At 40.4% G+C, this 13,489-nt stretch overlaps 1 protein-coding gene across 1 annotated transcript in view; it reads left to right on the top strand.

Moving 5' to 3' along the window:
* Positions 1 to 13,489, top strand: part of LOC100744373 (hapless 2) — a 56,951-nt gene that overhangs the window by 8,373 nt on the left and 35,089 nt on the right. Inside the window, exon 2 of the mRNA XM_033321901.1 lies at positions 8,660 to 8,825. Within this exon, the coding sequence (XP_033177792.1) occupies positions 8,660 to 8,825 (166 nt within the window). The remainder of the gene's footprint in view (positions 1 to 8,659; positions 8,826 to 13,489) is intronic.

The following is a 13,489-nucleotide window of genomic DNA, read 5'->3' as shown; positions in this document are numbered from 1 at the left end:
GAGGCGGGGGTCGAAAAGCTTGGCGAAGTCACGTGTGCCCGTCGCCAGAAGCCTTGTTCGTGCTTTCACGTCGTTGTTACCCGCACGACCGTGCCGCTTTTTGGGGTCCAGCCACCGTGTCACCGCGGCTGATAACGATAACGAGAGTCGGACGTGACCGAGAACCTTTTTGCCTATTTCGGCCACGGGACCCAACGACACGAACTGACGAGTTACCAGGCACAGTCGCTTCAAAGTGTCCGACGAGTATCCAGGATTGTTTTTCATCGGTTCTTTGCTCGTGAATACTTCTTCATGGTTGGATTGCTCTTCGCTCGGATTCCTTGCTGACAACTATGGACGGGACAGAGATGGTTCTCTCGGAGACGATTCGTGCGAACGAGATTCTTGGATTATTTTGAATTGTTTCTAACGATGGACTCTGTGTGTCTTTATATGGAGAAAGAAAGAGATGATTGATACGATCGAAGTATAGTTGATAAGTGAATACAAATGAAATCTCAAGTGATCCTTTGGATACGATGAAGTGAACTGTGTTATCAGCGAAGAACAGTGTACAGTGACTAACAGCAAGCTAAATGTCGCGCAGATAATCGTGCAAAACTCGTCAATAATCTTCTAAAAGCAGTGTCCAAAATATTAGAAAGCCATTGGAATCTCAATTTTAAGATCCATCGTACATTTCGAAGTAATCGTAAGGCTAAGAACCGTTAAAATCCAAATTGTTAAAATTCCAACATCCAGAAACTAATTTGAGAAATCGTCTCATTTTACCAATCCAACGATGAAGAGAGTCAAAAACCCTTTTGAGAATTCGATCAGAGTATCATTGTGGACATCGTGCGAGAGTGGAGTTCAGTGATGTCGCGAGTGCTGTGAGAAGAAATTTGAGAGGCCGTAAGTGTCCCATAGATAAAGTTCTAGCAGACGAGGACGGATTCAGCTCTCGATTCATGAAGATGAAGCGACGGTCGACCGGGTGCTCGTCGAAGCCACCCGTCGTCCGGCACAAAGACGCTCCTGATGACGGTCATTGTACCGCTACGCCATAGACTAGTCTCGGAGGCTACGGTTAAAAAAGAGACGAGAACCATCACCTCTGGAAACTTGCGAGAAACATCATCGTCGGTGGTCAATAGGACCGACCGTCCTTTGGACGCGTTTCACATATTATACGCGACATCAAGAGAGGAACCACCTGGATTCCCACAGCCGACGGCCGTCGGCTACTGAGGGGCCACGATGGACCTCAGCACCGCCTATCGTTACAATCAGAATATGATGGAATACTACACCTGTAAGCTGACAACACGCGCGGTCCTCCGGACTTATTTTTCTATTTTTCTACCTCCTTGTGAATTTTTTCGTTTGTTAGAAATCCTTGGTTGCATATTTTTGCTTATCTTTGTTTTAATTGGGTTGCATCTTTCGTGATATTATGGGTAAAGAGCAGATGATTCCGATTTACTCGTAGATTTATTCTGGTTGATTTATTTTCAACACTTCTGTAGCAAACAAGATTCGAATTTGCGTCTCGGCCTCGAATTATTTTTGCATAGTTGTCAGGCGACGGTTGTTTGATTAATTTTTATTACGTTCGTCTTCATCTACGAAATTACTGCTTTTAACCTTGCTGCGTTCTTTGGGTCTTTCTAACCAGAATTTTCTTCTATCGTTAAAAAATTTTATTTCATTAAACGTAGCTAGTTAAGTAAACAAACGTTAAAAACTATACAGAGTTAGTCTATTGATAAAATTTTCCCTTACATAACTAGGTACTTTACACTATCAATTAACAATTAGTAAGAACAGATCAATTTCAGCTAGCACAAAAATCGATCTCACTCGCTTAAAACTTGGTACATGAGAAATAGCAAATTCCTAAATAAACGAATTACTATATCCAAGAGAATCTGACAATCAGAAAAACGAATTAAGTCAATTATAAAATATTTCAAACTCGCGATACGAAGAATACTTAAGGTTTGCCTAGGTTACCGCTTGACCCGAACTAAGTTAGAAGATTCTCTTCTTGTCTTTTAATAACCGTGAATAGGAAACGATATTCTAAGAAGCGGCAAGACACCGCCCGTTTTTACACGGAATAACTTAAACACCGAAAAAGCAGAAAACAATCAACTCTCTTCCCCGGATCGTGAGAGCGAACTTGTTAGCGTAAAAATCGATTTCTCCCGGTATTTTCTGTCCGATCAAGCGGTCCGTGGAATAGAACGAGGAAAGTCGAGCGGACGGTCCGCTTGGCGACAAATTCGCATCGTCGTCGAGTAAACGAGAGTGCGAAAACGAGAAATTCAACGACCTTCGTCCGATCCGTTCGATTCGTAGCGGTACAATGGTTGATGAAAAAGCAAAACCGCACGTCGTTGCAGTCTCTGATCCGCGTAGGAACCTTTCGCGGAACCATTCGACTACCTCCTATCAAGTTGTTCCTCTTCGCTTCCCTAAATCCTCAGTGAAAGCTTCCGAATCAGCGTAGCGAACGCTCGAAACGAAAATCTCTTCTAGTTTGCGAAAGAAAGAAAAAACTCTGCCACAGAATCTTCTCGTACTTTCGTTTTCTCTCACTTTCTTTCCCCCGCCGAATAAAAAGTCGGTCTTGCTATATCCCGGAGAAATTCACATCGCTCTGAACCGATCCGGCAAATTCGAGGAGAAAAAGGGGGTTAAACCGGACCGAATCGTGGAACCGTGTTGCACACGCTTCCGCACTGTGCGCGGTAAGCAGCGATCGAAAGCGAGAACGCGACTTTGGAAGCGTGTCCGGCGTAATCGCGCGTGAACAGAGAAAAGTGTGAAGAAAACGGAGAAAAATGTGTTGACTCGGTGAACGCTTAACACATTCGCTGATACCGATGCATAGAATTCGTCCTCTTAATTATTTGGAATTTACTTGCTGCACTCTTATTGTAACAATCGGAGACGCAATCCTTGAGATTTTATTTCTATGTGTTTTAATAGAAATATTTTTAGAGAGACGAATAAAATTGTAAGCAACACGGTTAACATGTTCATCGCAGATTCAGTATTCGCTATTTACAATGATGTAAGCTAATAAATAAATATCGTACGATATCTGTTTGTATATTGTAAAACTTTGCGTCATAATGGTCCAAGTCAGAATTTGAAGAATTTATATTTAATTACGTATTTAAACTTTTAGAGGTATCGTCCCTTTAATTTCATAATTAAGTTGGTAACTGTATCTACGTTTACATGAGTCGAAAAGATATAATCAATTTTTTCTAATAATAAACTTAGGACACTATTTTCTGAAAACTAACAGCGGACCGTGTTACATGCTCCACTATGATTCTCAGCTCTCCATATGTACTTGACATAAATTTTTGTGAATTATTTCTTCACAATTTTCTACTTTTCGATATATATTTAATTTTCTTCAAAATATATGTCTCCTCGAAATCAGCTCGTACGCAGTTAAATGTGCTAATAGAATTATTTTCAAAATACAAATGAAATACTAAGTAATAAAGAGAGAGTTACAGCAAATATTATTAGAAAATTGTGAGATAAAAAGATATGCAGTTTTTGCGGAGGAATAATTACATTTTATTATGTCGTAAATGTGTTAAAATCATATGATACACTGATCACTGTGTGAAAGGAAAAAAAGAAAAAAGGAAAAGTCTTTCGATCGCGATTTCGTCTAATTACAGGTGGAAACGTATTAATTAGGTGGCCACGGTCGCCGTTTCCAAGCGGCGTGGCCGCGACCGTCCGCCGGTTCCGTTCGAACTAATGGCATGATAATAATTATGAAACATTAACAAGAACGGCGCGGTCAACGCGAGTGCATCGCAGCTGAATCGTTCCGCGACCAGTCAGCCAATCGCTTTCATTGAACAGGCAAAATTATCCGTGTAATTGCAGCGGAATTTGCTGAACGTTTCAAGACCAGAAAAATTATCGTCGATATTTGCTACAGAGGCAGGTGAAACAAATCAACGATTTTATTTGTAATTTTGTATCACTCTATACTGGAAACATTTTTACGATTTACGTGACATTAGAAAAGTATAAACTTGACTTTCTCTAATATATCGAATCGACTTTCCATGATACCGATGTTATTGACACTGAAATAATCGAGATTAAAATATAAAATGACAAATGAAAAATATAAAGTGAATGTAAATAGATTGCAGATGTTCGTGCAGTTATGGAAAATTTAATTCTCTGCAGTCTGAGAAACATTTGCTGTCTCAATTCAACTATTATTCGTGTATTCGATAAGGTATTTAAGATCTGCTCGTTACTGTGATCGATTTCCATATATTTTTGAGCAATGATATATCTCCAACTTAACGTATTTCTAATAAATTCATAAGGCAAAAGAATATGTTTTACGCGTTCATACTGAGAATTACCGAAGAAAATCAAAGAGAGGAATTCACACGATGTACAAGAACGTGCAGGATATTCAATACATAGTAGCTAGAAGATGAAACAAATCTCCATTTAAATTCCATTCCTTCAAGAACATGTTTAAAAATCCGAATTCCCAGAAACATCCACAGTCTACCTATAAAAAATAACTCTCCAAAAAAACAGCAAATCTGCAAAAATTTCTTCGAAAAAAAATTACGAATACATCATTTTGTTCGCTCCGATACTTCCACTATTAAATTAGACATACGACCGATCGGGCTACGAATTTCTGAAAAATAATACCAGCGGCCCGTACTTTTCCGTGTATTTTTCAAGCGAGCGAGTAATAAAGTGTAGCGTGTTTCCAACGTGCGCCCGGCAATACGTAACGCCAGACCGTAATGTAATACAGGAACAAAGCTGCTGGAGAAATATCGTGTGACCGAGTCGGGAATCTATATCGTGTAGAATTCTTCGTTGATGCTCGCTCGCGCACCTATCGTGCCATGTCCATCGCTCTTTTCCTTCTTTTCGTCGTCGCAATACCTTTTTCCTCGCAAAACATCGTCGTCGAATTCGTTAGTTTCGCGCGTTCCGCTCCAACGACGCGATTAACCAATCGTCAAGGGTATCTAATTGTCGATAGCCATCGTATCTTGATACGTCCGATATATTCACGAAAGTATTGGAACATTTGCCGTAGAAGGCTTCTATAAATTTATTTCGAAATTTCATTATCGCTGTAACGAGATTCTGTAAAGTTCGAAAGCGATCCGGAGACGTACATAAAAGTTACGAGGCATTAGTGTAAACATATGTTTACGAAGAAGTTAGTATGCAATGAAAAGAACGATTTTAAGATGGGCTGATTATTGGACAATTTAGGCTAATTGACTGCTAAAAGTATTTTCATGATCTTTGCACTAAACGATCTTTGCTACAAAGCTTTTATACCGTCGATTAGGGTACACCGCGAAGATGTAACGATATGCTTCATGCTTGTTCCATGAAATCAGAATGGCGGACGTGTTAATAGATCGCGAATGAGAAGCGTGGCGGCCCGGAAGTGGTTCGTATCAGTTGGCCAGGCAGCCAGGTCAACTCATTTTGCATCGTCGTTCTTGCAGTCAGATAGAATCGCTATGGAATTAGGAAGCTGACCAGCTTTCTCTGGTACCGAGTCGAAATACCGATGAACATCCGATTAATTCGCCAACTGAGAAGCTTGTTGAAGAACCGTGTCGTTACTGTGGGAAAGTTTGACGGGTCTTTTGGATTGGATGAAACGATATTGCAATAGTATACCGTCATTAACGGTAAAAAGTGCCGCTCGAAACCTGGTTAATTTGCTTTTAACGTTTCTTTGCGAATCGTTGATACGCGTGAATTTTTCTTCCAATCTTTCGTTAAATTCTTTCTCAAAATATTGTAAGACTTCTCGCTTGTTGAAACAGAAAGGTTAGATCATTATGCAAAAAGATCCTACTCTGGCATTAACGAACAAAAAGCATTTCTAATGTCTTAAGAATATGTCTACCATAAAATTGAAACGAAAAATCATACGTAACGCATCACACTATCACAGGACTGTTCAAACTGTGAAGACATTTTGTAACATTAGAAAAATATCATTGAGTCGAGAATAATCGAAAGAAGACAAATTCTCATACATTTCTTTCGCTTAAACGTCCAAAAGAGAGAAGTACAAAGAAGAAATCCGAAGTTAACAAGCATGCTAGTAGAGCTAACGAAACGAGACTGCACGGTAGCGCATAGACGGAGATTCAGGATAGGAACGCAGCTTGGGGACAATAATAAGCGTCGGTGACGCGGTTGCTGCGAGAAAGCAACGGCACGACAATTCGTAGCACTGGTAGCCCTGGATTTGACCTCCGGGGGTGGTCCACGGCTCTCGAATCCAGGGCCCTCGTATAGTTGTGGTCAGCAGGCGTGACGGCGTGTGTGCGCCGCGTAGGGTGGTCATGGTGCTTTTGCCCCGCGCCACCATCATTCCAAGCGCGACTATCCCCCTGACTACCGGCCACGCCGCGGGGATGCGACCATAAACGCGAAAGCGAATTGATTTGCGACCGGAAAGCGCGTATCGTTTCTAGTAATGATCGCGGATCCCTTCATTGTCTTGCTGCGTCGTGATCGTATCAGTTATGGGGGAATGGAGGAAAAAAGGAGAATCGGTGGTTCACGCGTCGCGGAGCGCCTCGTTTCGCCAACAATGATGCTTCTCATCGGAATGGCCGGATCATCGCGGTAATTAGCCGCGATTGTTTGGCTACGTGGAACGCGTGGTCCTTGGTATGGGGAAACAGAGACTTCGTTTCGCAGAAGTTTTAGTCTTGTCTGCTTTCTGAGGAATTTATAATGGAGAGTTTCGATGCAGTTTTAATTTGTATGAAAGTGAAAATGGTAATTTTGTTGGTTTTAGCGAGCACGGTTGAGGATTGGGAAGTTGACGATTTAGGGTTCGATAGAGTTTCTGGAATTCATAGATCTCGAGGTTTCTGAAGCTATTAGCAAATTGACTGTCGATTGATTGTAACATTTCAAGCAGTCAAGCAGTTACATTAGCACAATTTTGGATGTTTTTGGTTACTGTCGTAATAAAAGTGGGAAGTACTAAACGTATTATAAAATGTATGTATATTCAGGGAATTTTGTTTTTTGATAAACTATATATTACATTTGCAGATAACAACGTGGTATGTTAAAATAAGCGATAGCACTTAGCTACTCTCGACAAAATGTACAAATCTAAACGGCAGTGTTAATGGTAGAGCTGACACTCCGTGTATCAAGCTAATTTATTACACGCAATGTAGCTAAAAATATGTGCCCCTTCATATTTTACAATTTCTTTAAATACTTCCGTAGTCCGTATTACTACACAACCTAAAAATTAACTTTCACGTGTGTAAAATACATAATAGTGAAAAACCAAATTTAAGTAATTAAAACGATTAAAAAGTTAATTTTCAAATATACGAATACGTACATAAGAATTCGAAAAACTTCGATCTTGCGTGTCTCGTGAAAGTTGGACGATCAGGCAAATCTAGAATTAATTTTCCAGTAGAATAGTCCAGTCGCGCACGGACACGACAACAAGAAGATTCGTATCAGACTTGTTATACTCTACTGCGTTACTGGAGCACGTTAAATCGAATGTCGGCCATTATCACGACTATTTCTTTCCCCTGACAATTCAGTCTGATCTGCATCAACATGTTTGCCAGAGGAAGTCGATTGACCGGGCAAAAAGAAGCAGCATAAGCAAGGGGACGAATCGCGCGGTCCCGTCGCGCACTATAACCGAACAGGCCTGGTTCGTCGATGTTAGGGGTTAGAAACAGCGCTGATCATCAAATCATCGGTGCGCTGGCACGTACACGGGGACATATGTCGCGGTCCAGGACCCTCCATTACGATATTAGATCGAAGTTAACGCGTTAGGAGACCGTAATGCGCGAAAATAAAGTCGTCTCGCGAAGAGAACGAACAGTAGCGTGTGGGATGGAAAATCGAATGTTCTGGCACACGTTGCTTCCATTATTAGCAAATGCACTCGTTCGAAGGGGAATTGGGGAACAGAAAATGTTTTCATACAAGAATGGGTCACTGAAATACGAGGTTTTAGTATATATTGTGTCTAGTGTTTGCCCCTATGTAGAATGATTGGATCAGAGGATCGAACAGAGTATATAAATGTACGTATAGCATTTATTAAAAGTAGCGAGAAATACTTGATCGACATATGCGAGTCCGTTAATAAAGCACGATATAAATAAGTCAAGAGCAAAAACCGTTCGTTTCAGTATATTCAAAATCGATAAAACTAAATGAAGCCTATTAACAATATTCTATGAGATTCCATCGTTGTACACAGACAGAAATCATATTTTAACGCTATCGATACACTATCAATTCGACATTCATTAGGAGTTATTCGACTGATCCATGAAGTAACAAGTGATTTTTAGATCATAAAGCTACAAATATTTCGTTGCACGATGAATTTATACCATCTCCGATCCAACACTAGAAGAAATTTTAAGAGCAGCTAAGAAGAAGCTCAAATCGTAAGAAGGAAACAGTTAGTAATCCAAAGTGTAAAAGTAAAATCGATCTTTAATACTAAGGTCGGTCGCGATCTTTCTCCAATCGCGGAAGTTCGACCTGGACGTTTCGTAAAACGGTATCCTCTCGAGCTAATGCATTATCGATTTCCATTTTCCAGGCCACGGCGGAGTTAACCAGCTCGGCGGCGTCTTCGTGAACGGAAGGCCCCTACCGGATGTAGTCAGGCAGAGGATCGTCGAGCTAGCGCACAGCGGCGTCCGACCGTGCGACATTTCCAGACAACTCAGGGTATCTCACGGCTGTGTATCCAAGATACTGTCGAGGTGAGTACCGACACCGTTCCGGCGCCATCCAGACCTCCGTCGTATCCGTTACAACCGCAACCCCCGTGGTGTCCCGACGGCAACAGACTTGCTTTTTGCTCTACCGTCGTTTGGCGCTTCGGCGATTTCCTCCATCGATTCGTCCATCCTCCTGTCACTGCATCGATGCATGATTCTTCTACGACCAATTGGTTGATGAATGAAGAACTACGTGTTGAAAGAACGAATGACAAGTTTGAATGGTAGTTGACGGAAGATTGGTTTCTTTGCAGCTTGTTCGACAAGTTAGATTCTGAATAGGTATGTTGCAAATTGATCAGAATTTTTTGTTGGTGGAAGGAGACTTAATTTCGTAGAATTGCAATAATTGAGTAGGAATTCATTTGCGTTTTGAGGATAATACACGTTTTTCTTCGATCTTGTTGGACAAATGTCTAGATAACAATTCTTTGAAATTCTTTGGGTTATGATATTGTTAACGACAGATTTCATTTATATATCGTTGATGCTATTAATTCTTCGAAAGAAGTTTCTCTTCGGAGAAACGCAACTAACTACATATCAAATAATCAGGCAGCGCCAATAGCTAGACTTTGATTAAAAATTATCGTAAAGATTCTCTTGTAAAAGAAAAAGGAAGCCGTACCAGCTGGACGAATGTCTAATTCGTTAATTCGAGACGAAAGACAAGAGACGCGATGGCGCAAATGATTTAGTGGAGGATCAAATTTTCCATGGCAGACGTAACGCTGTAGTTCCCATGCGTTCGAAGTGGCCAAAGATACCCGAAACGAAGAAAAAGATGCGATAGTCGAGGGAAAGACAGAAAGGAGAGAATAGGGTGCACGAGGAGGCGAGGAAAAAAGGTAGACCAATACTGGTTCGGGAGTGATTTAATTAAAGACGCTGTTAGGAGCACGAGGCGAACGAACCCGGGGACGAAAACTGCGACGCCGGAAGGAAGGAACCACCCCTGTTCCGGCCGCGGTGGGGGGTGCCAGCGGGTGCGACGATATGCGGTTTCCATGTTTTTTCCACCCTCCGCCCCGCGTTACATAACGGGTGGCCTCGTGCCGTTTTGATGGCCCGAATGTCATACGTCCCCGCCGGTAGAATATCATTGTCGTATATAGCCAGCTCTTTCACGTATATGCCCTGTATATGTGTAATAGGCCGGCTGGATTATTTACTACTTTATTGCTTCTCAAGTTACCATCCCTTGGATTTTCCTATCTTTTTTCTTTGGATTTCATGCGAAGCGAATTTGAACAGTTTATTACCCTCGATGCGTTCGGAAATGTGAAATCACTCGTGTTGATAGGTATCTTTTGGGACGAAAGGGATCTTTAGAATAACGTCCGATGAATTTTAGAAGCATCCTCAGTAAGGAAATTTCTATCGAGGAAATAATAAACAAGAATTTCGCAGTATGGAATCCTTGACCTGAGAAAATTGTGAGCTAACTTACACTTTCATAGAAAAATTTCTATGTTCTTGTTATAATTATCTGTAAAAAGTTAAATTTATAACAAACCTGCGTTTATCTTGTTTTTTGGAACAGATATATTCGTATGATATTTGCGTTGTAAATTTTTCAAATATTTTACACGTAGGAGTACGTGATCATCAGTGATGTTTGACGTCTGACCACTAGATATCCATTCTACTTAAGAATCGGTCGCAATTCGCGCTTTTATAAACAATAAGTAAACGTGAAAATGTTCGTTCCTGGAACACCGACAGGATCATTAGAGAAATTTTCCCATGTGGCCGAGTTCGACGCAGAAAATTAGCGAAATTTATTCAGACGAAATTGCCTGTGGGTCCGCGATTAATCGTAAATCCAGGACGATTTTAATCAAACGCGCGATGTCGAAACGATTTATTGCGCAACCTTATTAACGGCAATGTGTTATGAACAGAAATTAACAGCTATATTAACGTCGAGTAGTGCATTTATTTTTCAATGGATTTACAGCCGATCAGATCGATAAGTCGCGGTGGCGAGCGACGTGTGAATCAAACTTGAAAAGAAAACGCGGTTCAACGGCCGTTGTTTCGCAATCGATTTCCTAATCGCTTATTCAAAAACACCAAGTAAGAATAAATTAAGTCAACCAGGATGGAGCAATTGCTACTTTTTCGCTGGCACTTCTCGCTTTTTCTGAATCTACGCCTGGTAAATTAAAATTTAGAAACCGCAGCTGAAATTCCTATTTTTCTGGCTGTGTTTCGTCAGGAATAAAGAAGTTACGATTAACGCTAAAGTTTCTAATCCACGCGAAAGGCATTGAAAATAATTGTCTAGAGAAAGTAAAGAATAAAAATCATTTTAATATTTCTCTACTTTTCAACGATGAGATATTTATAAATTTGTGAAATGTTATATCTAAATTCCTTATTGTAATAGATTCGATAATTCTAAATTACGTATTTGCAAATATTTCTTCTACATTTCCAAAGACACGAACGTCACGTTTCAAACGACGTCTAACTTGGACTTCCTATTTCTACTATTCGTACGCTTGTAACTTTACAAGGTGCAAAGTTTATAGTCACTTTTTCTAGCGAAACTGCGGTGAAAACGGTCGTAGACCTCGGCGACGAGACGCTGTTAACACCGAAGCTTTACGCAGTCACGCGCCACTGATACGTCGCGACATCGTGTGCCCCGGATTTTCGCGGAATCGCGACAATTTCGACGCACATGTACAAACGAAACGGAAACGCCGGTTCCTGGCTAGGTGATGGTTCACGGAGACAGCGTTGAAAAGTTCGCGCCAACCCTCGTTTGACGGAGAAACGTCTATCATAACGGATGCATAAAGCGGCTTCTTAAAACATTTTTGAGAAACGTATCTTCAATAATAACTAACTTCTCTGCAGTTAATTTTATTCGGCCAATTTTAGCTGGTTATAAAAACACGAATTCCTTACAACATGTATAATTTGTAATAATATATTTCTTTAAATACGATTAATAGGAAATTAAACGTAGCCAAAATGTTCTCCCGAATATAGTTTAGTAATATAAAAAAATTAATTGACTTTAGTCTACATAAAGCTCGTAATACACGGAAATTTTCAAAATTTCTGGGAGGTTAAACTTACCCAAACATCCCTGACACGATCTTCTCTCCAACAACCTGATAGTGCTACACGAAAGAGATCTAAAACAAAAAAAAAGAGAAATTGTCGATTGAACTATCAACGATTAAACTGAAAACCAAAATTAATGGGAATAGGGCGAATGGTCATAGCTTGGTCAATTTAAAAAATTGTAATTGCGCAACGTAATGGGCATTTGACGGTAGGGATGAGTGAGCATCGCCATGTGGACCTGGAATGGGGTTTTACGCCAGATATAATCGTAATAATTTCGAAACGGGGCGAAATGGCCCCAATCGTTTAAAAGACCCCTCCGACGCTTTCGACTGTAACAGGTTCGCGATCATTTTTTGTTCGGGGTGAATATTGCCGAATGATACATTGTTGAAACATCGTGACACGATTTAACGTGCGATACAAGTGGTTGCCCCCTATCGAATATTATAGAATCGAATATGATTGTAAGTTTGTTCGTCTCTTACCGTTATCTTTCGAGAAATATTAAAGAAAACTTACTTGTATTGACAGTAAATAAACATATGACAAGTGATGATATGAATAAACATTGCTTATAATTTTATTATTTAAATTTGTACACATTACGTATATAGAGGGACGTATAGATAGATAAATAAATAGTGTTAATACGTGAATATTCAGAAAACTGTATTCATTCGAAATTTGCAAAATATGCGCTAGGAGGATAGTCAATCCATTTGCAAGGTGATACAGCCTGATACAATATCATACAAGATGATACAACAAGACAATGTGTACAACGTTGATTAAACAGACCTTATACACATAAGAGATTCCCTTCTCTTAAAGAAACGTGAACGATATTATTATACAAACCGATACGTACAAAATAATATAGAGAATCTATCATTTCGTTATTTCCTCGTAACGAATCTCGATCGAAGCAACGATCCCCGATAATCTGCCAACAGTGGCGGATCGGTTTCGAGCTTTCCCTCGACCGATTATGACCGCTTTCTCTTCGACTATCACATACTCCATAACTGACATCGCTACCTGACAACACCGGTTTCCCCGTAAATCGCTAATTCCTCCGTGGAATTGACAGCGACAGTCGTCGCGTCGATCGAGCCAGTTCGAATCAACTTCTCACGCTTTAACGAGCTGCGTGTACGTCAACCGACACCATACTCGAGCTCAAATGTATCACGCTCAAAAGAAACACATTGAAAATTGACAACGACACCGTTGAATTTCACCGGTCAATGTTTTTTTATTTTTTTATTTCTATTTTTCTTTTTTTTTTTTTTTTTTTTTTTTTTTTTTTTTTTTTTTTGTTTTTAAAACGAGCGATGGAAGAGGAAAAAGGTAGAAAGAAACGAAGGGAGAATGAGAGAGGCACAAAATTGGCCGACAGTTTGAACGAGCATGAGTCGACGCCGGCGGCGGACCCACATCCATCAAGGCGGCCCACAAGCGGACCATTATTGCGGGCTTTCTCCCGTAATTGAATTTAAGCACCAGCGAAGATATTATTTAACTAATTAGGCACAAAGGGCGCGTTCACGGCGGGCCAA

The sequence above is a fragment of the Bombus impatiens genome, unplaced genomic scaffold (assembly GCF_000188095.3).
Source record: "Bombus impatiens unplaced genomic scaffold, BIMP_2.2 scf_0526, whole genome shotgun sequence".
NCBI lineage: Eukaryota > Metazoa > Arthropoda > Insecta > Hymenoptera > Apidae > Bombus > Bombus impatiens.
This window is presented reverse-complemented; position numbering and strand designations above follow the sequence as displayed.